This window comes from Capra hircus, chromosome 15 (genome assembly GCF_001704415.2).
Source record: "Capra hircus breed San Clemente chromosome 15, ASM170441v1, whole genome shotgun sequence".
Classification (NCBI taxonomy): Eukaryota; Metazoa; Chordata; class Mammalia; order Artiodactyla; family Bovidae; genus Capra; species Capra hircus.
The window spans coordinates 54424421-54451459 of NC_030822.1; the positions used below are offsets into that span (position 1 = coordinate 54424421).

A 27039-nucleotide genomic window follows, 5' to 3' on the forward strand; every position below is an offset into this window, starting at 1 on the left:
GCGCGGGCCGGTGGGCCAGCCGCCGCACATGCTGCTCCCTCGGCGGAGGACGCCCGGAGGGGCCGCCCCGCCCCCGCGCCCCGCAGCGTCGCCGGCGGCTCCTGGCCACTCTCTCGGCCCGGCCGGGGGCCCGCCGCTGATTGGCTGCGCCGCCGGGCGGAAGTGATGCTGCTGTCACCGGCTTCTCGGGCTCCCGCGGAGCCGCGAGTTTCCGCAGGCGGGCGGCGGCGGCGGCGGCGGCGGCCGGGCCGGTGAGTTGGGAACTCGGTGGGGGCGGGGCATGGGAAGTCCGGGTGCTCTAGAACTGGGGGTGGCGGGGGGCTGCAGCCGCTGTCTGAGGATGAGCGAGCTGTCCAGAGGGTGCCGTCATTCCCCGCGTGCGCGAGCCCAGGGAGAAGGGGCCACGGCGTCCAGGATTCCAAGATCGTGCGGGTCCTCTGAGGAGAGGGGGCCCTTTGCACCGGGCATTGGAGGCCAGCGGTCGGTGAAACTGACCTCTGGCAGGCAGCCTGATTTCTAGGAACAGGTTGTAGAGGTTGCGAGGTTCCCAAGAGGAGGAGGAGGAAGACAGCCTTTTGGGAACAGGAATCTTGGACTCGGGCTGCCCTCCTTGGCACCTAAGAGCTGTGGAGACACGCCTAGTTAGTTGGGGGCAAAGTTGAAATCTGCTTTCAGATGATATCTAAGGTTCCTTTCCCAAAAGCCGAGGGTGGAGGTGAGCTGCGGGGTCAAGTCCTGCCCTGCCAGAAGGACTGGAGGATGTGGTGGTCAGGTTTCCCCTGTCTTCCGGAAATATGTGGGCTCCGCTTAGACTGAAGGAGCCTTGCCCAGTTGGGTCGCTGTCAACTTATCTCACAAGAATTTTGTTTTGCTTCAGTAAGGCCTGCAGACTGGGAAGGACACCTGAATGTCTTGGGACAGTGAAGGCTGCTGGCGGGCAGGGAGGTATTTTCCTGGGAACCTAAGAGAGAAGGAGATACATGGATCTGGGGAAGGAAATGTTAGGTGGTGGAGGTTCCCTTCTCCCTTTCCAAAAAGACTTGTGTACAATACCCATATTTTCAGACTGATCCACTTGGGTATGTGTGCAGGTACTAAGCCCTGCCTCAAGGTGACCCCCTCCACCCGCCCACCCACCCCCAGCTCACCAGAGAGCAGATGCTTCTGAAGGAGCTCAGCCACCAGTAGAGACACACTTGTCCCACGGCCCAGTCACCTGTCCCTGTCCCCACATTTGCCCACTAATTTGGCCCTTCTGTCAAGCCATGGGTGGCCGTCCCAGGTTTAGAACGCTTCACAGACAACTTGCTGAGCTAGTGACTAAGGGAAGCCCTGTAGTGGTACTTTCCAATTCCCACCCCACCCACTTGCCTCTTATTCCTGTTCAGTTTTGTTTGCATTCTGAGCTTTTCCCCATTCTTCCCCTGCCTCCTCCTACTCTTATTTCCCCTGGCGTCTTTCACAGGTACAGAAACCAGGAAGTGAGCTACCACCCAGACTTCTAAGAAGCAGTCCTACCTACTTTTTTGTTCTTTTTTTTTTTTTTTTAATATTTAGTTGTCTATTATTTATTTTGGCTGCACCGGGTCTTAATTGTGGCATGCCAGATCTTTAGTTGCTGCTTGTGGAATCAGTTCCCTGACCAGGGATCAAATCCAGGCCCCCAGCATTGGGAGCACAGAGTCTTAGCCAGTGGACCAGCAGGGAAGTCCCCTTATCTACTTTTTCAAGAGAAGTTTTGGGTAAGAGTTCAAGGCCTCTTCTCGGCATCTAGGAAAAAAAAAAGAGGATGGCCCGATAATTAGGATGAGAAGTACGGTTTCTGGGTTTTGTACCCATCTGGCCTTACAATACCAGTTTGGTTCCAGTCTGTGACCTATTTGAGATTCCTGCAAGTGCTCATTGGCAGTTTCTTTGGTCACAGATCCCAGGGTTCCTGGATAGCCTCTGCCTGCTCCACTGGGTTTGGGAGGACACCGTTTCTTGTTTTCTTGGGACCTACAGGTCTGCGGTCTGTGCTGGGAGTCACTGCTACTCACAACGGAAGGAATGCCTTTTCTCCATTTGCACAAAATGAGCGTGAGGTGGTTAACCAGACCAGGAGCTCAGCCTCACTCTGAGTCCAGGTGGGAATGGGCCCCCACCGTGGGAAGTTAGCTGAGAAGTCAGCTGGGGGAAGATTTCTGTCCCCTCTGAAGAAGGGAGGAGGGTCTTTTCTAAAGAACAATCATGGAGCTGCCAGGAATTGGCAGGAGCGATACGACTTCTGAGCTCAAGATGGCAACAGTGGGGAAGAGCAGTGTGGTACCCGTTAGCACCTGGGCATTCCTGCTTGATTGTCTCGTGATAATCGTGCCATTGAGGGACCCACTAGGCTTAGTGCTGCCCCCACTCCCCCCAGGGGCTTATCCCTGTTGGTCAGAGATCGGTGTGAATTAAAAGGATCACACATTTAATGATTTAAAAGGCATGGGTTAGGAGTCTCCGGGTGTGGTAGGTTGGTGCTCGGTTGCCCCCTGAGATTCCTGCCATTATCAGCTCTCTTACCTCTCTTGTCCTTCTCTTTGTCCGCAGACTACTGCTCTGATGCCGAAAGGGAGGCAGAAAGTGCCACACTCAGATGCCCCCCTGGGCCTGCCCACGGGCCTCTGGCTGGAGTTAGCTGGGCTCTTGCTACTGCTTCCCTGGGTTATGGGCCTGGTGGGGGCAGGTGGGCCCGGGGTCCAGGGCCCCAGGGGGCTAAGCTGGGCAGTGCGTCTGGACGGTCCAGAAGGCAAGGGTGCAGAGGAGTCGCTGGAACGGCGGGCAGATGCTCTGGCCCAGGCGACGGGGCTGATGAACGCGGGGCGCATCGGGGAGCTCCAGGGGCACTACCTCTTGGTTCAGCCAGCGGGGCATCGCCAGGCCCGGCAGGTCGAGGCCGTCCGGCAGCAGGTGGAGGCCGTGCTGGCCAGGCACGAAGCTGTGCGCTGGCACTCGGAACAGAGGCTGCTCAAGCGGACCAAGCGCAGCGTCCACTTCAATGACCCCAAATACCCGCAGCAGTGGCACCTGGTGAGTCCACCCCTGCCGCTTCCAACTTCAGACAGCTGGGGCGGGGGTACCCGGTGCTCTAGTGGGCGTTTGTCTGTGTTAACTCTTCAGGGGCCTCCCATCCTTTGCTTGAGGAGACATTTCCGTGGGCTTCAATGGTAGGCTTCATCCTCGGGCTCCACGTGCCCTGTGCTCACTCCCAGAGAGCCAGAGGACTGCGGTGCCCGGCGCGGGTGCTGGGGCCAGGCCGCCTGGGCTGCCTGCCACTGACTAGCCTGTGCCTTTGGGTGCACTGTTTAACCTCTCTGTTAATGGAGACGGAATGGTTGCAGTTAAGTGAACTAATGTATGTGTGCCAGACACATGGGAAACACTTTACAAGAGTTAGCTAGTAACATTATATTACACAAGGTTAATATAATGTATATCATGCCTGTGCAGGGGTTAGCTAGTAATGTTATGTTATACAATGTTAATATAGTGTATATCATGCCTGTGCAGGGGTTAGCTGGTAATATAATATTATACAATGTTAATATAATGTGTATCATGCATGCAGTGGATACTAAGTCGTTTCACTCATGTCCTACTCTGTGACCCCCTGGACTGTAGCCATCAGGCTCCTCTGTCCATGGGATTCTGCAGGCAAGAATACTGGAGTAGGTTGCTGTGCCCTCCTCCAGGGGGTCTTCCCAACCTAGGGATTGAACCTGCATCTCTTACGTCTCCTGCATTAGCAGGCAGGTTCTTTACCACTAGTGCCATCTGGGAGGTCCCAATGTATATCATACAGCATATTAATACCCAGCCCTTAACCCTAGTCACTGTTTCACCCTTGTTGCCCATGAGTGATGCCAAGCTTTCCTGGACACCTGGGCTGTGGCAGAGCTCTCACAGATTCCTCCTTGGCTCCGTCCCCACCTACCCCTGTTTGTCCACCCCTCTCTCTGGCCCCCTGACAGTGGCCAAGAGTGCGAAGGGGGTGCTTGCTATGCTTGTCTCCCTGTGGGCTGTGCGGCACATCGCTGGACTCCCAAGGCTCAGAGAGCAGTTCCTGACTCCGTCTCTCCCCCAGAATAACCGGCGGAGCCCCGGCAGGGACATCAATGTGACGGGTGTCTGGGAGCGCAATGTCACCGGGCGCGGGGTGACCGTGGTGGTTGTGGATGACGGCGTGGAGCACACCATCCAGGACATCGCACCCAACTACGTGAGTGGTCCTGGAGTCAGTCCCGCCCCCAGGCCTTACCTGATTCTTGACGTTGCCTCAGGCCTGTTCCCTTTCCCCAGTGACCTCTCACTGGGCCAGAGGAAAGGGGCTGGGAGGTAGGATGCTGCTCTTCATCAGCTCCTCTCCCCCAGGCAGTCTTGTGGCCTGGCAGCTAGGACACAGGCTCCAGCCCAGCAGAGAGATACTTCCTGGATCCTGCTGCCACTCCCTGCCCTGGGAAGTAAGGAGTCAGTTCAGTTCAGTTCAGCTCAGTCGCTCAGTCGTGTCCGACTCTTTGCGACCCCATGAATCGCAGCACTCCAGGCCTCCCTGTCCATCACCAACTCCCGGAGTTCACTCAGGTTCACATCCATCGAGTCGGTGATGCCGTCCAGCCATCTCATCCTCTGTCGTCCCCTTCTCCTCCTGCCCCGAGTCCCTCCCAGCATCAGGGTCTAAGTGGCAGTGCCTCCCCCTCTGTAAAGCCTGCCCTTTAAGTAGCCAGAAGCCTCTTTTATCCCCGGCTTACCATGGAAGAGCTCCAGGGCATATTTCTATAATAATGGCCAAGAGAGAAGTTTGCCTAGAGCTATAGCACTTCTGGTGCTAAAGACCCTGCCTGCCAGCGCAGGAGGCCTGGCAGATACAGGTTCAGTCCCTGGGTCGGGAAGGTCCTCTGGAGAAGGAGATGGCAAACTCTTCCAGTATTCTTGCCTGGAGAATCCCACGGACAAGGAGCCTGGCAGGCTACAGACCATGGGGTCAAAAAGAGTCGGGCACGACTGAAGCGACTTGGCACAGCACAGCACAACACGCAGCACTTCTCAGCTCTGCCCTAGGTGTCCTGTCCTTATGCCGCCCGTGTGGGTGGCAGAGATGGGCCTGCAGCGTTGGCTCAGAGCCCCAAACCCCCAGTTCTCTCTTCCTGAGCTCCAAGACCTGACCGGTTGGAACCAGTGAGTGATCACATCTCCCCCCTCCTCCCCTGCCATGTTTCAGAGCCCTGAGGGCAGCTATGACCTCAACTCTAATGACCCTGACCCCATGCCCCACCCAGACTTGGAGAATGGCAACCACCACGGCACGCGGTGCGCGGGCGAGATTGCTGCTGTGCCCAACAACAGCTTCTGTGCGGTGGGAGTGGCGTTCGGGAGCCGCATAGCAGGTACCTCCAGTCCAGCCTCGGTACACCCTCCCACCCCCCCACCCCTCCACCCCATGACTGCTGTCTTCATCCTCTGTCCCTCCTCCTTGAATTTCAACACGACTTTATTTCACCTTCAACACACAGCAGAAAGCAAAGGGAACGCTTATAAATAGGTATCTGCAGGACAGATCGGCTCATTGATTTTTTTCTCAGTGCTTTGGTGTTTCTAACATGTTTTTAGCAGCAAACCCCACTTTAAATAGGGCTTCCCAGGTGGCTCAGTGGTAAAGAATTTGCTTGTCAATCAATGTAAGAAACACAAGAGATATGGGTTTAATCCCTGGGTCAGGAAGATCCCCTGGAGTAGAAAATGGCAACCCACTCCAGGATTTTTGCCTAGAAAATTCCATGGACAGAGGACCCTGGCAGGGTTTGTGGGGTCTCAGAGAGTTGGGCATGACTGAGCACGCATGAGTATATAAAACAGCTAAGAGCGTGAAAATGAGGTGGGTGAGAGATGGCGGCCCAAGGACAGCTGCTCAGACTCCGCTTCCCTTTTCCTGATCATGGTCATGCCCCATCAGTGCTCAGCTCATTGCAATGATAGCTCCTTTTACTTATCCATGTTTTCGTATTTTCATGGTTTGCCAATGGCCTCCTCATCTCCCCTTCTTTCTTGATCCCATGTGTCTGTGGAGGCCTCTCTCCCTTCTCCCAGCTCCCTAGCTCCCACCCCTGCTGATGGTCACTGTCTGCTCCCAATCCTTTCAAGAGACCTGAGTGGCCCTGGCCCATACTGGGGTGGTTCTATGGCTCCTCGGCCTCTCAGTCTTTGTCCATCAAGGCAGAGGGTGAAGGGAATGGATGCGGACACCTTCCTGGTGATTTCTCATAAACGCTTGGAGCCTGCATTTACAAGGCTGGAACAGATTGGCTGCATTCCTCCTATAGTCCAGCAGGGGTCAGCAGCCCTCTCTGTAAATGAGACTACGGAGGGAGGGAGCCCAGGTCCCTTCTGAGAGCTCCACCAGGATGTGACCTGCCCCTTCTTAGAAGGTGAGACTAGACGTCCATGGGAGGAGCAATGGGCTGAGAACCATCTGTTGAATACCATCTGTGTCAAGCACCACTGCAGTATTTTATGAGATAAAGGATGTGTGAAAAAAGGGAACTTTGGATTCCCTACCTTCTAGCCCGTGCCTCTGGCCATCAGACCCCAGGATCCGTAAAGTCTAAGATTTAGCATTACATTAGAAAATATTTTTGGCCAGGTACATGCACATGGTATAAAGATGCAAAAGATCCGAGAGCACTTAGAAAAGTAAGTCTCCACAGGGGCCCCCCACAACCACCCAGCTCCCTATGTAGGAGACCAGCATTATTGAGGAGCTGGTATGGCCTACACCGCCTAGGTATCCGAGTACTGGATGGACCCCTGACAGACAGCATGGAGGCTGTGGCGTTCAATAAGCACTATCAGATCAACGACATCTACAGCTGCAGGTGAGGCGCCGCCAGGAACAGTGTAAAGGGGCCGGAAGTGGGGCACCGGGCGAATCCCCCAACCAGAGGACAGCAGTGTGTTTGACGGGCTTTCCCATGGGGTACAGCTTGTAAGTCTACCGCCCTTATTTCTCCAGACCCCCAGCTTCTGGGTTCTCTGTCTTAAGCCCCAAGTCACCCCAGTGATCAGGTTGCCACACAAGGAGTATTCCATCCTGCCTCGTGTTTATTTGTTTAATAAGCTCGTAATGTTCTGGAAGAAATTCAGGATTCCTGTCCTACCACAGCTGGGCTGAATACACAGCTCAAAGCCCCTCTGCCCCACCCAGGGACACACCGGCAGCTCCAAGCTGTGGATCTGGCAGGAAGGGGGTGGATGATGAGGAGCTGAGGTTGGGCTGCTCGCGCCGCATCGGCAGCAGCCTGTTCTTCCCCAGCCAGCATCTCCTGTAGATACATGACGCCCTCCACACGCAGAGAAACGACAGAGAACTCCTAGACAGCTTACACAGGCTGTCTACTTCCTTTGCAGGCGCTCTGCCATCAGGCCTAGAATTGGCTTCTTTGGTGGGGAAGGGGTGGTCTCTCATCCCTTTCCACCACACTGTACTCCCTGGGGACCTGAGAAGGGGTTTTTAGGAGCAGGTTAGAGTAGTCCTAAACTGGGAAGGTTTCCAAGGACAAGAATGTTAGCACGTCCTGTTTTCCACTTTGGAGTGAGGGCTAGACTCTTACGTCCTTCCATCACGCGAGTCCTGGGCTGGAGCCCTTGGGAGGAGGGGAAGCGTGGGGCAGAGGGATGGCCCGCCGAGGCTGGGCTGGGTGGGCAGCCACGGCCTGGCCCTGGCTCTTCCCACTGGGTGTCTCTCCACAGCTGGGGACCAGACGATGACGGGAAGACGGTGGACGGCCCCCACCAGCTGGGCAAGGTAGCTGGGAACTGTGGAGTCCTTGGGGACCAAGTTCACCCTCATCATCCCATTCCCGGAACTGCTCCCGCCCTCCCTCAGACCTGCCTTGTAGCCCCCACCGCTCCTTTGGGAACAGCACTCCTGCCCCGGGGTGAAGGGGTGAGGGGGACTTTCTTAGAATGGAGCAGTGCTTTGCTCTGATTTTGTGCTCGGCTCCGCATTTCTGGCCCCACCTGCTCTGATAAGCAGAGCGCATCCATCAAGCAGTTGTTCCACTAACAGCCCCCTTACCCTCTCAAGGCCATCTTTAAGTCTCTTTCTCCTTTATCCAATGCCCTTGGGGTTTTGTGTTTTCCTCTAGAAGGGGACAGGAGGGCGAGTGGCTTGGTGGGTAGGGTCTTCCTGTGAGCTCCTCAGCTGAGCTGCGTATTTCGCTCCTCAGGCCGCCTTGCAGCACGGGGTGATCGCTGGCCGCCAGGGCTTTGGGAGCATCTTTGTGGTGGCCAGTGGCAATGGGGGCCAGCACAACGACAACTGCAACTATGATGGCTACGCCAACTCCATCTACACCGTCACCATAGGTAGTGGGCCTGGGGTCCCACAGCGCATGGGTGCTCACGTTTGTGTGTGTGTGTGTAAGAGAGAAAAAGAGAGACTCAGCAGCGAGGAGACTTGTATCTGAGGGTGTGTGTGTCACTTAGAGGTGACCAGACCATGTATCTCAGTGTGTGTGTGTGGTGTGTCCCTCAGGGGTGAAGAGACTGTGTATCCGGGTGTGTGTGTATGTGTGACTCAGGGGTAAAGGGACTGTATATCTGGGTGTGTGTGTGTGTGTCAGAGGTGAGGGGACCATGTATCTCAGTGTGTGTCACTCAGGGGTGAAGGGACCGTGTATCTGGATGTGTGTGTGTGTGTGACTCAGAGGTAAAGGGACTGTATATCTGGGTGTGTGTGTGTGTGTGTCAGGTGTGAGGGGACCATGTATCTCAGTGTGTATATGTGTGTGTCACTCAAGAGTAAAGGGACCATGTGTCTGGATGTGTGTGTGTGAGGGGACCAAGTATGTCGGTGTGTGTGTATGTGTGTGTCACTCAGGAGTGAGGGGACCATGTATCTGGATGTGTGTGTGTGTGTGTGTCACTCGAGCTGAAGGGACTCTGTGTGTGTGTGTCACTCGGGTGAAGGGACCATGTGTCTGGGTGTATGTCACTCAGGAGTGAGGGGACCGTGTATCTGCATGTGTGTGTCAGTGGTGAGGGGACCATGTGTCTGGGTGTGTGTGTCAGTGGTGAGGGGACCATGTGTCTGGGTGTGTGTCACTCAGTGCTGAGGGACCGTGTATCTGGGTGTCTGGGTGTGTGTCACTCAGTGGTGAGGTGCCATGCATCTGGGTGTGTGGGTGTGTGTCACTCAGTGGTGAGGGGCCATGTATCTGGGTGTGTGGGTGTGTGTCACTCAGGGGTGAAGGGACCGTGTGTCTGGGTGTGTGTCACTCAGGGGTGAAGGGACCGTGTGTCTGGGTGTGTGTCACTCAGGGGTGAGGGGACCGTGTGTCTGGGTGTGTGTCATTCAAGGGTGAGGGGACCGTGTGTCTGGGTGCATGTCACTCAGGGGTGAAGGGACCATGTGTCTGAGGGGACCATGTGTCTGAGTGTGTGTCACTCAAGGGTGAAGGGACCATGTGTCTGGGTGCGTGTCACTCAGGGGTGAAGGGACCATGTATCTGAGGGGACCATGTGTCTGGGTGTGTGTCACTCATGGGTGAGGGGACCGTGTGTCTGGGTGTCATTCAGGGGTGAGGGGACCGTGTGTCTGGGTGTGTGTCACTCAGTGGTGAGGGACCGTTTATCTGGGTGTGTGTCACTCGGGTGAGGGGACCGTATGTCTGGATGTGTGTCACTCAAGGGTGAAGGGACCGTGTGTCTGAAGGGACCATGTGTCTGGGTGTGTGTCACTCATGGGTGAGGGGACCGTGTGTCTGGGTGTGTGTCACTCAGTGGTGAGGGACTGTGTATCTGGGTGCATGTCACTCAGGGGTGAAGGGACCGTGTGTCTGAGGGGACCATGTGTCTGGGTGTGTGTCACTCAAGGGTGAGGGGACCGTGTGTCTGGGTGTGTGTCACTCAAGGGTGAGGGGACCGTGTGTCTGGGTGCGTGTCACTCGGGTGGGGGCCGTGTATCTGGGTGCGTATCACTCAGGGGTGAGGGGCCGTGTATCTGGGTGCGTATCACTCAGGGGTGAAGGGACCGTGTGTCTGGGTGCGTGTCACTCGGGTGAGGGGATGGTATATCTGGGTGCGTGTCACTCAGTGGTGAAGGGACCATGTGTCTGGGTGTATGTCACTCAGGGGTGAGGGGCCATGTATCTCGGTGTATGGGTGCGTGTCACTCAGTGGTGAGGGGACCGTGTGTCTGGGTGTATGTCACTCGGGTGAGGGGCTGTGTATCTGGGTGTATGTCACTCGGGTGAGGAGACCGTGTATTTGGGTGTGTGTCACTCAGGGGTGAGGGGACCGTGTGTCTGGGTGTGTGTCACTCAGGGGTGAGGGGACCGTGTGTCTGGGTGTGTGTCACTCAGGTGAGGGGCCGTGTATCTGGGTGTGTGTCACTCAGGGGTGAGGGGACCGTGTGTCTGGGTGTGTGTCACTCGGGTGAGGGGACCGTGTGTCTGGGTGTGTGTCACTCGGGTGAGGGGATCGTGTTTCTGGGTGCGTGTCACTCAGGGTGAGGGGACCGTGTATCTGGGTGCGTATCACTCAGGGGTGAGGGGCCGTGTATCTGGGTGTGTATCACTCAGGGGTGAAGGGACCGTGTGTCTGGGTGCGTGTCACTCGGGTGAGGGGATGGTATATCTGGGTGCGTGTCACTCAGTGGTGAAGGGACCATGTGTCTGGGTGTATGTCACTCAGGGGTGAGGGGCCATGTATCTCGGTGTATGGGTGCGTGTCACTCAGTGGTGAGGGGACCGTGTGTCTGGGTGTATGTCACTCGGGTGAGGGGCTGTGTATCTGGGTGTATGTCACTCGGGTGAGGAGACCGTGTGTCTGGGTGTGTGTCACTCAGGGGTGAAGGGACCGTGTGTCTGGGTGTGTGTCACTCAGGTGAGGGGATCGTGTTTCTGGGTGCGTGTCACTCGGGTGAGGGGATCGTGTTTCTGGGTGCGTGTCACTCGGGTGAGGGGACCGTGTGTCTGGGTGTCACTCCGGGGTGAGGGGACCGTGTGTCTGGGTGTGCCCCCAGCTTCCATGTGTCTGTCTGAGTGTGTGTGCACAGTCTCTCTTCAGACTCATAGTGAGGAAGAACCAGCCCTGCTCTCAGGGGAGGTCAGGACTTCCTTATAAGTTATTCCTGGGAGCACTTTCTGCCCATCATCTGCGATAACCCCCTCTGCGCCCCCAGCCCCCAGCTCCACCACCACAGCTGGTTGGGCCTCTGCTCCAACCTCTCTTCCCACGGGTCACTTCCCTTCTGCCGAAACGTTCCCTGACCTCCCCGCCACACCAGCCTAAATTAACTGCCTTTTACCTGTGCTCCCTGCTGTAGGCATTTACCATCCCAACTGTACTTACTTCCCTGACCTCCGCTCTGACCATGGGCTCCCTGAGATCAGGTCTGTGGCCTTTCCCCACAGTCCCCATCTCTCACTCACACAGTGTGTGACTCGCGGTAGATAACCGATAAGTAACTGAGAAACGCATGTGTGAATGGATGAGTCCGTGTCGAGTGGCCACCCCCTGCAGTCTGCTGAGAGAATGGTCTCGGCACATACTACCCTCTGCCATTTGAGACTGCTTGTCCAGGGGAGGCATGTGGGTACTTGAAGGACTTGGACCACTGAGATCATTTTTTAAGCCCAGGACCAACCCCTCGATGATAACTCAGAGGTAAGTCTGATGTTCTCAGACCCTCACCTCCACTCCCATTTCTCTGCTCCTCCCTCAGGTGCTGTGGATGAGGAGGGACGAATGCCTTTCTACGCAGAGGAGTGTGCCTCCATGCTGGCGGTCACCTTCAGCGGCGGGGATAAGATGCTCCGGAGCATCGTGAGTGCGCTGCCCCACCCTGCCGGCCCTTTGCTCCCCAGCCCGGCTCTCGGGATCCTCTTCCCTAGCACATCTGTTTCCCTAAGAGTCTGCCCTTGTTGGTAGAATGGAGTTGAGGACTCTAAATGTATCTGTGTAAAGGGTCTTTAATCTTTAAATTTTTAAAAATCCTATTTACGTATGGCTGTGCTGGTCTTCCTTGCTGCATGGGCTTTTCCCTAGTTTCGGCAAGTGGGGGGCTCTGTCGTTACAGTGTCTGGACTTCTCGCTGGGGTGGCTTCTCTTGTTGCAGAGCACAAGCTCTGGGGCACATGGGCCCAGTACTTGCAGCTCCCAGGCTCCAGAGCACGGGATTAGTAGTTGTGCCGCAAGGGCTTAGTTGCCCCAAGGCATGGGGAATCTTCCTAGCCCAAGGATTGAACCTGTGTCTCCTGCATTGGCAGTCGGATTCTTTACCACTGAGCCATGAGGGAAGCTCCTTCATCTTTAAATTTTTAACTTAACAAATATGCATATCTTTATAGGAATCACTCTGAGCACACATGGATGAAAGAACCTTTGAAATGTCTTCCTTTGGTAGAATACGGGCTTTGCCTAATTTCTTTGGGCTTAAAAAAAATCATCATTGCATTGCTATGCAGTCCTTAAGTAAATACTTCGAGTTCTGATCCTGTTCATCCTCAGGAGTAAAGCTAGTGGTTGTCTGCACCGCATGGGTGGGAAAAGGAGTCTGGAATGTCCCCGTCAACCCCAGAGATAGCTCTTTCCTTGGAGCTGGGCTTGGAGTCACAGCAAACAAGAAGTTGGAGCAAGGAAGTGGAGTTTCTCAAGCTGTGGGAACCTGTGAAGGAATTCAGAGTGCAGTGCCTACCCCCAGCTGGCTCAGCTCCAGCCCATCATCTCAGAGCTCCCTGGCCGTCCTGATGCCCGTAACAGAGTGACCCAGGGACGGGGGGCTCTAGGGCAGGGCTGGGCTGCAGCCAGCCGGTGTCACATTTCTCCAGTGGCTCGCACTTGGGAGGACTCTCTGGGGCCGCTGGGAATTGGGCTGCTGCCTCTGGGTCAAATTCTCTTTCCCAAACTGAAATTCTGTTTTTGCCGCTCAATGACTTCTGGTCAATACAATGTTCCAAGGCTCTGGGCCAGGTGACCCCAGCCCCTTCCCCGACCCTGGGAGAAGAAAAAAGGGAGTGAGCTAAAGTAAGCGGGTAGGAGGCTTTGCTTAACAGACAGGAGTCTGGGTGCAGAGGGACACCACCCACCCCCAGCCCAGGCCAGGCTGGAGGGGGAGGAGCAACAGGAACATCCTGGTAGGACTCTTGCTCACCCCAGCTACAGTCGGGGGCCGAGAAGTTACCGGGCATACAAGATCCCCTTGTTCTGGGGCGCCTGTCTTTTCTCCTCTGGACTCAACTCTGCTTCACCCCCACCACTTTCTATCTGAACTATAATTTGCCCAGAAATGCAAAGAGAGTTTGTTCAGCCAACCTCCCATCTTTGAGTTGTCCCTGTCTTGAAAACCAGTTGCCAGTTTCTGTTCAGTGACCAGCTCAGTGGGACTGCCTCCCCCAGGGCGGGCACGGAGGGACACGCCACCCCACCGTCTGCTGCCCAGGGCTCCTGCCACCGGAGGCAAGTTCACCAGCCTCCCGGCTCCACACTAGACTGTCACTGTGAGGCTGTTTCCTTAACAGGAAAAAATTAATCTGCTCCCTGGCACAGACCAGGCTTCCCACCCTCATTGAGACTTCCACTTGAAGAGTTTTTCCCTTCTCTTCTGTGAGAGCACAGCGTCTGAGTGGAAATGACATGTATTGGCAGCTGCTATAACAGCTGGAAGGCAAGCAGCGAGGATGGTGGAGAAAGGGCAGCTCTTGGCAGAAGGTAGCACCTTGGTATCTGACCCAGGAGAGAAGCCTGGAAGGAAAAGATGTTCTTGTGTTAGCATGGGCACCACATGCTAGATCCAGAGGGCCATGGGCTGGAATGGATTCAGGCAGGGCCCTCCCTGACTCCACCCTGTGTGGCTCCAGGGAGGATGAGAATGTGGAAAGAACTGGATGCCATACAGGTGCCATGTCCCTCCCCCTCAACCCCCACTCTCACCTCCCACCTCAGGACTGCAGGTAGAGAAGGGGGACCTGAGGCACTCGGCCCCAAGCAGGGAGGTGGCCCGGCCAGTCGATTGCCACAGGCCAGGGTGGGCAGCGGTGCAGATGCTCCGCCCATGCTGAGCCCACCACTGGGCAAGGGGAATGCTGTCCTCTCCCTGGGACACACTCCCTGTGTTCACCCTGAAGTCAGGCTGGCCCGTCTCTGAGCCGCCAAGCTGGAGTTCCTAGCCCGGCGCCATCACTGTTGTTCCAGCCCCAGCTGGGGGGCCCCCAGAGCTCCCCGGCCACTCTTCTGTCTCCACGGCTGCAGGGGCAGGGGCCGGGGGGGCGGTGATTGGGGAAGGGATCATCAGCTGAGCAGGAATCAGGACACATGAGGCCTCTCCCCTCTCCACCTCTTTTCTGCGCTACTGCAGCCAAGACCCTCAGAGTAACTCGTTTTCCTCAGCTCTCCAGAGGTTCTCCTGTAAGGCCCAGGAGGATAAAGAATCTCCTTCATCCTGACCGGCCAGACGGAGAGGTCCCAGGAGGCTCGCTCGCTCTGAGGCCCCGCCCTGCCCTCTCCCCCCACCGCCCCGGAAACTCAGGCCCTAACCAGTAACCCCCCCCATCCCCCTCATTCCTCTTCCCAGGTGACCACCGACTGGGACCTTCAGAAGGGCACTGGCTGCACCGAGGGCCACACGGGGACCTCAGCTGCCGCGCCCCTGGCAGCTGGCATGATAGCCCTGATGCTGCAGGTGCGGCCCTGCCTCACGTGGCGTGACGTCCAGCACATCATAGTCTTCACAGCCACCCGGGTGAGCCCTTCGCAGGCAGATGCGCGGCCTGGCCCAGCCCACTTCAGAGTTTTGATCCCGAGGGCTTGGAGGTGTCAGGAGGTTCAGATTCTAGATGTCCCAGGCATTAGGTGCCAGTGTCTCCCAGAGTTGCGTTCCTACAGAAGCAGTGTGGAGACCCCACCAAGACCATAGACCTGAATTCACTTGTCCCTGTCCTGCTGCGGCCATGTCACCTGCAAAGGAGCATTCTGGGCGGGCTCCCAGGTCCTTCTGTAAGCAGGCCATTGGGCTGGTGACATCACGGGGCTTTGCCCTTTTGTCCCAGCTTTCCTCGGGGAGTCCCTTCCTAGCAGCCTTTGTGGGAGAGTCTGGGCTGGATGAGCCATCAGGGTGAGTCGGGAAACCTAAAACCTGCAAGGCTCACTAGGACCCCTGTGCTGTCAGTACGAGGACCGCCATGCAGAATGGATCACCAATGAGGCCGGCTTCAGCCACAGCCACCAGCACGGATTCGGCCTGCTCAACGCTTGGAGACTCGTGAACGCCGCCAAGGTGAATGGCTGTCCTGCGTGGAGGGGCCAAGGGGGCGAACTGAATGCCTGAAACACTGCCCGTCATGTCATAGGTGCTTAATAGATATTCATTCACCCAAGACCCATTTTACCCACGAAGAAGCAGGCTCAACACTCTATAAAGTTTCTTAAACTGACAGGAGTAAATGAGACCTTGGTGTTGCATGGAGCCCTCAGGGTGTCAGCTCCCCATCTGCTGCCCTGGACCTAGCATGTTCCCCGGCTCTGTGTTGTGATGCCATAGGGAGCAGTCCAGGTTGTCCGCAGAGTGAAAGACAGTGATGATTAAGGGAGAAATAAAAAGTGCAGCCCTAGGGGTCAGGTAGGTGAGATTGGCTGTGCGAAGTCTCTACGTTTATTCATTCGCTGCCCCCTCTTCCTTTCACAGGTCTGGACGTCTGTCCCTTACTTAGCTTCCTACGTCAGCCCTGTGTTGAAAGAGAACAAGGCAATCCCACTGTCCGCCCGCCCCCTGGAGGTGCTGTGGAATGGTAAGCGGTCAGCAGAAAGGGAGTTAATCCCGGGCTAGAGGCTCAGGGCGGGGTGATGGAGAAGTTAGACTCGTCCTCCTGCCGGTCCTGCCCCTTCCTTTAGGAGCTGAGCTCCAGCCAGATCTGCGGCGTTCTCTCTGACCATTTTAGGACATGTTGCTGCTTCTGAGTTGGCTGGCCCCCTGGCTGCTTGAGAGACCTTTCTCCTGAGTTGCAGGTGGTGGGAGGGAGCTGCTGAGCAAGCCATTAGGAAGGCTGGCAGAAGGGCTGGGCCAGGACCTGGGAGGACAGGCACGAGTCGAAAGATGTTCCTCTGACTTCCATGCTAGGAACTTGCCCGATGATCCTCTGTAGCCCAGTGGGCTTTGGATGAAGTGAAGGAGCTGGGAATGTCTCCCTTTGATTCGAAGGCTTGTCTAATTACAGAATCAGCTGGGACCTGTTGGGGGAGGACAGAGGAGTCCCCAGAGGGCTCTCTAGACTGGAGTGGCCCTCCCTCTGCCTCCACCTCCATCCCACCCAGGGCGACAGGACTGTCCTAACGGGTGAGGGCTGTTTGTGGGCAGTCCGAGACGTGGTCTCATGTTGAGCCCAGAGGTTGAAACCCTTCCCAGAGAAGAGGGCGGCTGGGCTGGGGTACCATGCTAGAGGATCCTTTCTGCAGACTTCCCAGAGTTGCCACTGGAGAGTTTTCCATACCTCCAGTTCTTTGGGGATTTTTTTTTTCCTCAAGGAATTTTGACAAGCAGAGTTCTCCACTGTTTTGTAAAGTTGGAAGCATGCCATGCTTTGTACCCAGGTGGAGCTTTGTCCTTGCTGTTCCCATCCTCCTAGGAAGTGATCAGACCAGCACAGTGGCCATGAGGAGGGATGGCCAAAGATGGGAGCGTAGAAGGGAGGGTTGGGGCTGCTCCCCTGGGTGGGAAGAGTTCCGTTGTCTCTCTCCCTAACCATGTCCAGCACTTGCCCAGTTTCCCCTCTACGTGGAAGGAAATCCATGGGCCCGGTTCATTGCATTTTCCGTAAAAGGAATGCTATCTTGGAAAGGGCATAAAGCATCAGCCAAGGCAGAAGAGTGTAGGAACATTCCCAGGAATGCAGTTCAAGTAGGAACCTCAGGGCTTTGCACTCACATGTCTTGGAGACAATATATCTTTTAACTTTTATTACCTCCTATCCAGAGCTGCTGTCTCTCATTTAAGTAACAGTAACCCACAGTCAATCCATCAAGTGAGGCGGTCAGCTTAGAAGCAGGTTAGGGTCCTTTTCAACTTCATCATCCTCTGCCTCCCACTAACCAGGGACGTTCCCCAGCATGTCTGACAAACTCCCTCGGTACAGAGGCATCTGGAAACTGCTTGTTTGTTACGAAGAAACAGGAGAAAGAAGGACAGATTGTCCTGGGAGGAGGAGAGCAGGAGTTGGAGTAGGGGAGAGAAAGACGGAGAGAAGGGAGGTGGACTCAGCAAGTTTTGCTAACGGAGCCCTTCACGGGTTTGGAGGGCAGCCAACAGTCTGTTGATCTCCAGGGTCAGCAAAGATGTCTTCCCCTCTGTTGTTGTGACTCCAGACAGAACTGAAGGTCCAGGCTCATGGGCATTCTTGGAGGCTGCAGGAAGTCAGTCCAGTTCATGTAGAGCTGAGCAGCTCAGTCCCGGACGGTCAGCAAACGTCTTCCTCTATGGCCAAGTGATAGTCTTTCCCACCAAGACCTGGCCAAGTCAGTGTCCGAGGGCTGGCAGGTGAACTTTTTTGTAAGAGAGAAGGAAGTGAATATTCCTGTTATGGAAAAGGAGGTGAAATTCCAAGACTCTAGAGCAGTGGTGACCAAGAGAACTTTCTGTGATGGTGGAAATGTTCTCTATTTGTGCTGCTAAGCTGCTCCATCGCACGAGGGATCTTAGTTCCTCGACCAGAGGTTGAACCCGTGTCCCCTACATTGCAAGGGAAATTCTTAACTACTCGACCACCAGGGAAGTCCCTGTAATTGATTTTAAATAGCCACATGTGGCTGGTGCCACCTTCTTAGGCAGGGCAGCTCTAGAGCAAGACAGGTTGTCATTTCTCCCCATTGGCAGGAGGGCCCTTTGGTTTCTTTAGCTCTGACTCTGGGTCTGAAATGTCTTTGGAGGGCGGGAGAGAGGGTGGGGCTTGGGAGGCGGATCTCAAACACAAGGGAGCCTGTGTATATTTACAGAAGATTCCTGAACACCTCTTGCAAACACCCTTTTATCCTTGTTTGCAGCCCCAGCTGACTACCGCCAGCCATGTTTCAGTCCTGTTCCTTCCTGGCTCCAAATCTTCCTCTCCTGCCCAGTCTTTCCCTCCCCATTGATTCTTCCTTCTGCCTTCCAACTCCCTCAGCACATCTGTTAGGAAACACCTTTAAACCCCTGACTGCCTCCAGCTAGTAACCTTTTCAAATTAACTAACCAAAGCAACTGCTCACCTTTATCCCCTCTCTCCACTGCTGAAGACTTACTTCATCACTCTGAGGTGCCCCTCTCAGGCTCAGACCCGGGGCTAGCTCACAGCTCATCTCGGTCGGTGACGCTTAGCCCTGTTGTCAGACCAGATTAACGAGGCCTGTGTGTCAGCCTTCCCCCTCCTCCACCTCCTCCTCCCTGCTCCTCCTGTGGCTCCAGTGGCCTCCTTTGCTCCATGGTCCTCTTCTGGCCTGAGGAACTTGGTTTTCTGTTCACTCACCTCACTGCTTCCAAACCATGAGTTCCGTCTTAGATTCATGCCATATTCTTGACCCTCCCTCTACGTCTTCGTCCTCGACGGCCCAGTTGTACTTAGGGCTTTAGCTGCCACCTCTCCACAAATGATTCCTAGATTGACATGTCTTATTCTGATCCCTAAACAAGGATAGTGACAAGGGTAGAGATTTTTCTAGTTTCTGTAAGATGATGGGCAAATAAAACCCTGGGATCTTCTCGGCAGTGGTTGAGCAAGATCCCGTCTTGCTGAAGGTAAAATAATAACATGATGATCATCATCAGCTAAGATGAGTGCCCTGGGACTTCCTGGTGGTCCAGTGGTTAAGACTCCGCACTTCTGCTGCAGGGGGTACGGGCTTCATCCCTGGTCAGGGAACTAAGATCCTGCATGCCATGCAGCGCAGCCAAAAAAAAAAAGATAAATGCCTTTTACGTGCCAAGCACTGGCCTGAGGGTTAACTCGTTTAATATACTAGCTCAATTCTAATGAAATAATTCTCATGTTCTCACACGCGTGGCCACCCAAGTCCCTGTACACGCCAATAAGTAACTGCACGCAGCATGCCACTCTGTACACATGCTAACACAGACCAGCACGCTCAGGTCTCTTTTAGGATTCTATTCCGCTCTATTATGCTTTGTAATGTGTCGCTTGGTGGCTCAGATGGTAAAGAATCTGCCTGCAATTCAGGAGACCCAGGTTCAATCCCTGGGTCAATAAGATACACTAGAGAAGGGAACAGCAACCCACTCCAGTATTCTCACCTAAAAATTCCATGGACAGAGGAGCCTGGTGGGCTACAGTCCATGGGGTCACAAAGAGTTGGACACAACTGAGGGATTAAGCACACCTACATGCATAGTAAAAGTTTATATGTATGTAAGTTTCACATATATAAATGTACGTATGCACAACCTCACCACACCAAAGTAAGACTGAAGGAATGGAAGTGGAATGAGCACAAGGACAGAGAGAATGAGAGAAGAGATCACAGCAAAGTAGAGATTGCAGTACGTTTTTGGAAGATAGAGCACGAATGGAGAAGTGAGCAGGGCTAAGAAAATTGCAAACCAGATACCTGCAAGAGTGATCCTAGGCAACAAGCTCGTTTATGCCACAGAATCTCCAAAGACTCAGGGCTGGGAATTCCCTGCAGTCCAGTGGTTAGAACTCTGAGCTTTCATTGCCAGGGCCCAGGTTCATTCACTGGTATGGGAACTAAGATTCCACAAGCCACGCAATGTGGCCAAAAAAAGGGCTCAGGATTCAGAGGCCCCATGCCCTTCAGAGGACAAAGATGAGGTATGAGAGTAGAACCAGGTGTCATTTAAAAGGTGGACGCCCAGGTGCCTTCTCCCATGCTTAGCAGCCAGGTGGTGGCAGGAGTTGGGAAGTTTATTCTCCAGAGCCCGGAGCCCCCAGGTACAGCAGAAAACAGGAGACAGAGGGTGTATCTTAGAATGATTAACCATGAACCATATAAGGGGGACGTGTTACAGATAAGGAAACTAATTCTCGTAGCTAGTAAATGGCTGGCCTGGAATTTGAGCCCAGGCTGGGTGGCTCCAGAGCCCAGGCTCTTAGCATTAGTAGGCACAAGTGATGAGTTGAGAAAGGGTTTGTTTTCCCTTTGTAGTGGGAAAGGCGTAAGCAAGAAAATCCAGCCAAGAGACTGTATAATTGGTCTGATCCAGTGCTGGCCTTTTGCCGGATAGTTACTGTGAAAGGGAAAGAAAACAAGGGAATGTAAATAAGAACGTGTTGGAGAGAGGAGTTGTGGGATCTTAGGCGGTTAGGGAAGAGGAGCTTGATAGATCTCTTGAGGAGCAAGAAAATGAAGGCATCACGAAGGTGGTGGAGGGGCTTTCCTGGTTGACCGTCCAGTGGTTAAGACTCCACACTTCCACTGCAAGCAGTGCGGATTTGATTGCTGGTTGGGGAACTAAGATCCCACATGCCGCATGGTGCAGCCAAAAAAAGAAAGTAGTGGAAAAAGCGAAGGGACAGCTGGTTGCTTTCTGGGAAGGCGGAACATTGGCTTCCATGAGTTGCAAGAGTGAAAGAAAAGACACATGTGCACACAGACAAACGCAGTGAGAAGGCTCAGTGCGTATTTACCAACACGCATCAAGAATTTGCAGCTTTTTTGTTCTCATTTTTGCTCAACTACTGTTCCAATTTGTGTTGTTTACATAATAAATCCCACAATGGAAGTTACTAACCCATTCAAAAGTGAAGCAGTGCCAGATAAGGACGAGGCCCGGGGTCTGGCCATGGAAGTCTGTGCTGACGTGGGGTGGAGAAAGGTCTGTGGAGCCAAGGAAGGAGAGGCATGTGAAGAGACGACATCGAGCAGGTAGACCCGTGAACGCTGGTGTCGTCTGGTAATGGGTGATGGCCCTCCTCCCTGACGTGAGCCCAGTGAGAAGGGGACTGAGTGGAAGGCCAGGATGAACAGGAAGGGCAGACAGTGGGGCCACAGGAAGCTCTGGGCCTTTTCTTCCCCCTCTCCTCTTCTTCTTTTTTACCTTGGCTGTGCTGCACGGCTTTTGTGACCTTAGTTCCCTGACCAGGGATTGAACCCCCGCCCTCAGCAGTGAAAACTCAGATTCCTAACCACTGGACCATCAGGGAACTCCCCTCTCTTTCTTCTTTGACCAGTTATCCACGCCCACACCGCCTCACCCATAGACTAGAATCAGCTATTTTAGCTGGCCTTCCTGTCACCTGTTTCTTCTTTCTACTCCAGTTCAGCCTACCCACAGCTGTCAGGAGTAACCTCCCTTTAACACTTTTTAAAAAAAATTCCGTCCTTGCACAGTAATCTCTAATAGTTCTCAGTTGCTTGTTTAAAATAAAAATGTTAAAGCCTTTCCCATCCGAGGTCCTGTGCCCGTCATCTCTTACTTCCTCTCTGAGCTTCTTCATCTTGGGTATTGGGTATTGGGAATTGGGTATTGCTCTCTGCTTTGCCTGTTGGCCTGAATTAATGGAAGAGAAGTTGTCTTGGAAAGAGTCATTTCTCATCACAGCCTAATTTCTTAATATTCCTCAAGTGAGTCTCCTACTTCACTAGTTCGGTTTTTTAACTTTTTATTTTGAAATAATTGTTGATTGACAGGAGGGTGCAAAGAACGGTTCAGGGAAGTCCTATGAGCTCTTCTCCTGATGTTAAATGTCTTTGAATAGAACAATAGGAAAACAAAGAAAATGATATTGGTCCAATTCATAGAACTTACTCAGATTTTACCAGTTAGAGATTCTGTGTGTGTGTGTGTGTGTGTGTGTGTGTGTGTGTCTGTGCAACTTTACCACGTGTAGTCTTGTGTATCCACCACCACAATCAATGCCGAGAGCCATCCCGTCCCAGGACTCCTCTGTCACCCCGTATGGCCACACCTGACCCCTCGGCCCCATCCCTGGCAACCGCTCATCTGTTCTCCATCTCCACAGTCAACATTATTCATGAATATTACGTAAATGAAATCGTGCGCGGTGTGTCCTTTCAATATTGGCTTTTTCCCTTCAGTACAATTTCCTTGAAGTTTGTTCACTTCACTAGCTTGGGTGGGTTTTTTTTGTTGTTCGTTTTTTTAAGTGCATAGCTCATCTTTTATTTACCTGTGGCTCTGTTGGGTCTTCATTCCCGGGCGCCGGCGTGTCTCTAGTGGTGGCAAGCAGGGCTACTCCTCGTTGCGGTGGCTCCTGTCGTCGCAGAGCGCAGGCTCCAGGCGTGTGGGCTTGAGCAGTCCCAGTGCTTGGGCTCAGCAGCTGCAGCGCACGGGCTTAGTTGTGCCACAGAATGTGGGGTCTTCCTGGACCAGGGATCAAACCTGTGTCCCCTGGGCTGGCAGATGGATTCTTAACCAGTGGACTACCAGGGAAGCCCGTCACTTCAGCAGTTTTTTCCTTTCCCCCAAAAAACGTGTGTTTCCTTCAATATGAAACTTGGTCATTTCTACCTCTGCCTTTATATGTACCGTTTTCCCTTCTAGAGTACCCTCTACCAACACTCTCTACCAATCTGTATCCACTTCCTTCCTCAGAGTGTGTCTCACAGTTGAGTGCCTAAACCTGTCTGCCTCATCTCTGTTCTGGCATCAGTTATGTGGACCTCATACGATGTCATTTTCCACTTGCAGGTAGAAGGCAGAGGCCGTATCCAACTTACCTTTACATTCCCAGCTTCTAGTACAGTGCCTGAAATGTAGGAGGTACTCAGGAAATTACTTTTTGGATGAATGAACGTTGGAAATGGCTCCGTTTGTTTCTTGTCTTGTGTCTTAGTTATGTGTTGCCTTCCCGACTGGACTCTAAACTAAATTATAAACTTGAAATCAGCAAGTGTATTCCCTTTCCTAGTGTACACAAGGTTCAGTCAGGGTTGCCAAAGATACTTGTATATGCCTTTGTGTTTGGTGGGGTGAAGTGAGGGCGTAAGTATCTGTGGGGCTGGTTTCCCAGCTGCCCAGCCTGACTTCCCACAGTCAGCAGGATGGACCTGGACATGTCGGGGCTGAAGACCCTGGAGCACGTGGCCGTGACTGTCTCCATCACCCACCCACGACGTGGCAGCTTGGAAGTGAAGCTCTTTTGCCCCAGTGGCATGATGTCCCTTATCGGCGCCCCCCGCAGCTTGGACTCGTACGTACTTGTGCCCCTACCTTCTGAGCTCTCTTTGCAGCGAGGGCCTTGTCCAGGAAAAAATCTGGCCTTGTCCTAAACTCCCCTGGTGTTGGCTTTGTGACCTGCTCTGTTCGAGTGCTTACAGCGTGCTCGGCACTGCACTTTACGTATGTTTTCTTCAGTCCTTGTAAGAACGATGCAGAGGGACTTCCCTGGCAGTCCAGTGGCTAAGGCTCTGTGCTCCCAGTGCAGGCGGCCCGGGTTCAATTCCTGGTCAGAGAACTAGATCCCACCTACCACTCTGCATGACCAAGAGAAAGACGATGGAGAGTAGACTTTGTAACCTCCTTTTACAAGTGAGGAAACAAGTCATAGACCTAGTAAGTGCCTGAGAGAGTAACAGTGAGCCTAGATCTACGGGACTCCCAAGCCTGTATTCTCTCCACGTCTCCTTTTTCCACTTCACCACGTTGACACACGCCCCTCAGCTCCTGAGACCATCCCGGGGCAAGGGCCAGCACTTGAGGGCCCCTCGTGGCACCCTCCTGATTGGCTGTAGCTCAGACCATAGCTGCTACTACAGTAAGAAAGTGCTCCTGGGCAAAGGGGTCAACTCCCTGCTCCACACCCTCCTCTGTCTCCTGTGCTCTTGCCCCAGGGATCCCAACGGCTTCAATGACTGGACCTTCTCCACGGTGCGGTGCTGGGGGGAGAGGGCGAAAGGGACCTACAGACTCGTCATCAGGGATGTAGGTAAGCCTGCCCGCCTCCCAGCCAGTTCCTCTGGATCTCAGAGTCCCCAAAGAAAGTGTCCCAGGTGGAACACCTAGGGTGCCATCGGACCATAAGGGTAGCTGCCAAGAAGTATGCCTCACCCACAGAATGGGCATTGAGACCTGTTCATTACTTGTTCATTAATACTACCTCTCATCTTCCTTGGCAAAGTGACTGATCCATTTTTCCTCAGGATAGCAACACAAATTCCTTGTTGAAACCACATTTCAAGTTCTTTCACATATAACCATCCTGCGGCCAGCCCTGGTAGGCAGGTAAGGGCAGGACTAATTTTCACCATTTTTTTTTTAAACTGAGGCCCACTCAAGGTTTGAAGTAACATATGTGAAATCATACAGTATTTTAAGGAGAAAATTGGAAATTGAACCCAACCCTCCCAATTTCTCCCAAGTTAGGTATACATCAGGCTTTCCTCATAGCTCAGTTGGTAAAGAATCCTCCTGCAATACAGGAGACCTCGGTTTGATTTCCTGGTTTGGGAAGATCCCCTGGAGAAGGGAACAGCTACCCACTCCAGTATTCTGGCCTGGAGAATTCCCTGGACTGTACAGTCCATGGGGTCGCAAAGAGTCTTTCACTTTCAGGTATACCTCACCAGACCGGTGGTTTTCAGACCTTTAATTTAGCAGGACTTTTTTTTTTTTTTTTTTTCCCCAAGAAAAAAGCTGAAACCCTAAAACATGAAAGAGGAAAAACTTCTTAGCTTTGGAGTGCTCCCTTTCACCCTCCCCTTTCCATTCCCAAGAGCACCCGAGAGGCAGGTCTGCAGAATCGCGGGGTCAGTGGGACACAGATGACTGTGGCCGCCCACCCATGCGGGCTGAGTCCCTCCGGGTGGCAGGGCGGGCGGGCCTTCTGCCATCTGGCCAGCCGCGAGGCGAGACTCACGGACCACCCTGCTTGCCACCCTAGGAGACAAGACATCCCAGGCCGGCGTCCTCCGGCAATGGCAGCTTATCCTGTATGGCTCTGTGTGGAGTCCAGTAGACATCAGAGACAGACAGAGGTAGGTGTAGACATGGGCGTCAGAGGGCCGGGGACTTGGGGTGGAGGATGGGGAGGCCACCAAGGGAGCTCCACTTTCTGCGTCCCCTGTTTGCTGTGGGACCTCACCCTGTCCAGCGGGCAGGCGGAAGGATGGGCAAGGCAGGTGGGTAGAGGAACCAGGCTGAGTGGGGCATCGTTGTCTCCTCTCTGCTCCACAGGCTACTAGAAAGCGCCATGAGTGGGAAATACCTGCACGACGGCTTCACGCTGCCCTGCCCGCCCGGGCTGAACATCCCCGATGAAAACGGTTACACCATCACTCCCAACACTCTCAAGGTGCGGGCAGGCAGGGGTGCCCTGGGGTGTTGTCCTCAGTGGGCGACTCAGGCTTCTTGGGAGTGATGGACTGGGCAGACCTGGGTCCCCATTTTCCTGGCTGACTCTCTTGTCGGGGGGAATAGAGGGTATGGCTTGGGGGGTGGGAGAGGCAGCCCCCAGAAGGAGAGAGACTCTCTGAGCTCACTGTTCTGGGCTGAGAAAGGCTGCAGGCTTCCGGGAGAGCAGCCCTACATAGGTGCTTGCCTTTCCCCCAGACCCTGGTGCTGATTGGCTGCTTCACCATCTTCTGGACCATTTACTACCTGCTGGAAGTATACTTGAGCCAGAGGAACGTGGCCTTTCGCCCAATTTGTCGGAGTGGACCGTGCCACTGGCCCCAGCGAAGTCAGAAAGCCAAGGAGGAGGGGACAGAACTAGAATCAGTGCCCCTTTGCAGCAGCCAGGATCCAGACGGAGCGGGGCTGGAGAGCGAGGGCTCTCCCACCACCTCAGGGCTCCACGCCCCGGACCTGCTGGGTCAGGGGGACTGGAGCCTATCCCAGAGCAGGGGTGCCCTGGATGTCCCTCAGCTCCTGCCCCCAGACCTGCTGCAGGGGAAGGAGGCGCAGATGTGCTGACCTGGGACCTGGCAGCCACCGTGGGACGACGGGCTTTCACTTCCTAAGACTGTAGGAGTGTGGAAAGCTGCTTCCTAGTCCTGGGAGCTCTGGGCAGAAAGCAGTCCGGGTGCTTCCAGCTGGGACCAGAGGCCTGAAGACGCCCTCTGGCTAAAGACCACGCTCAGGGAGGACACGGGCCTGCAGAAGGTCCAGTCAGCAGAGCAGCAGTGCCAGAGAACAGGCTGGCAACAGCCACGGAGCCTTCCTCCAACAGAGTAGGAGCTTTAGGTGAGAAGGTCTCGGACGACAGCTTAGGGCTTCCACTGGGCCAGCCTCCAACCTTGCTTCTCCAGGGCAGGCCAGCAGTGTGGGTCACCTAGACCCTCAGCACGCATGGCCAGGAGAGCATCTCAGCAGAAATGTCACTGGGGGCCCTTGGGAAGAGGGCTTAGGGGTGGAAGCTGGAAAGAGCCCCCCGGATATGCCTGTCCGTGTAACGACCCCTGGGCCAGAAACAGCAGCCCTTCCCTCTCTGCCCCTCACCATCGAGCCTCAGCCTTGGCCTTGGCCATGTTGGTTTGGCAGTCAGCCCCCAACTCAGCACACGTGCCCTGAAAGCAGCTGCCTGCATCAGTCCTGATCAGCAGAAGCCCACCTTGAGCACACCCCGACCCCTTCGTCCTGAATGACCAGTACAATGCGCCTGGCAGGGCTGTGGATGGGCACGGCCCCAGGCCCAGGCCGCTCCACCGGGGCATCTTCAGCAGGTCTGCCGCCGCCCCACCTTCCTCTGCAAAGTACTCAGGGAAATGGCCGTGCCCACCGGAGGCCGGCCGGCTGCCTGTCGGGGTACGACTCCCTCCCATTCTTGGCCTCCTCCCCTCTGAGCGAGTTGGTTGATTGGAACTTTGTTTTTTTTTAATGCTTACGATTTGGTTTTCTCTTTCCACAGCAACATTTTGTTGAATTTTTTCGGCACAGCTTTTCCAAAATAAAAACCTTCCAGTGTCGCCCTTTGCCCTCTCCTTTTGGCCACCTCCCCAAAGCTAACACAAGTCACCAAGCTGCCCCTCTTTCCCTTCAGAACTGTCATCCATGCCCCTCTTTCACCCCCTGAAATCGTGGAACACAAGGAACACACGAGAACCCGAGCTGCCTGTCTG

At 54.4% G+C, this 27039-nt stretch overlaps 1 protein-coding gene and 1 long non-coding RNA gene across 3 annotated transcripts; one reads left to right on the forward strand and one right to left on the reverse strand.

The window, feature by feature from the left end:
- Positions 166–27038, forward strand: PCSK7 (proprotein convertase subtilisin/kexin type 7). 2 transcript variants are annotated; one of them, XM_018059740.1, is made up of 17 exons: positions 166–251; positions 2005–2126; positions 2575–3054; positions 4109–4243; positions 5243–5408; positions 6803–6893; positions 7768–7822; positions 8247–8385; positions 11747–11847; positions 14594–14761; positions 15188–15295; positions 15704–15806; positions 23018–23174; positions 23815–23909; positions 24864–24957; positions 25157–25274; positions 25532–27038. In XM_018059740.1, exons 3-17 carry the CDS (start codon positions 2587–2589, stop codon positions 25892–25894), a joined length of 2361 nt encoding a protein of 786 aa, XP_017915229.1. In that variant the 5' UTR covers positions 166–251; positions 2005–2126; positions 2575–2586; the 3' UTR covers positions 25895–27038. The 2 variants fall into 2 exon arrangements, with proteins under 2 accessions (XP_017915229.1, XP_017915228.1); XM_018059739.1 differs by lacking the exon at positions 166–251 and adding an exon at positions 929–945 and having other exon boundaries at positions 25532–26998.
- On the reverse strand, positions 15813–23018 carry LOC102186229. Its single transcript, XR_310559.3, has 3 exons — positions 20753–23018; positions 16506–17553; positions 15813–16245 (listed from the first exon to the last, which is right to left on the reverse strand). It is a non-coding gene; the product is annotated as an uncharacterized LOC102186229 (long non-coding RNA).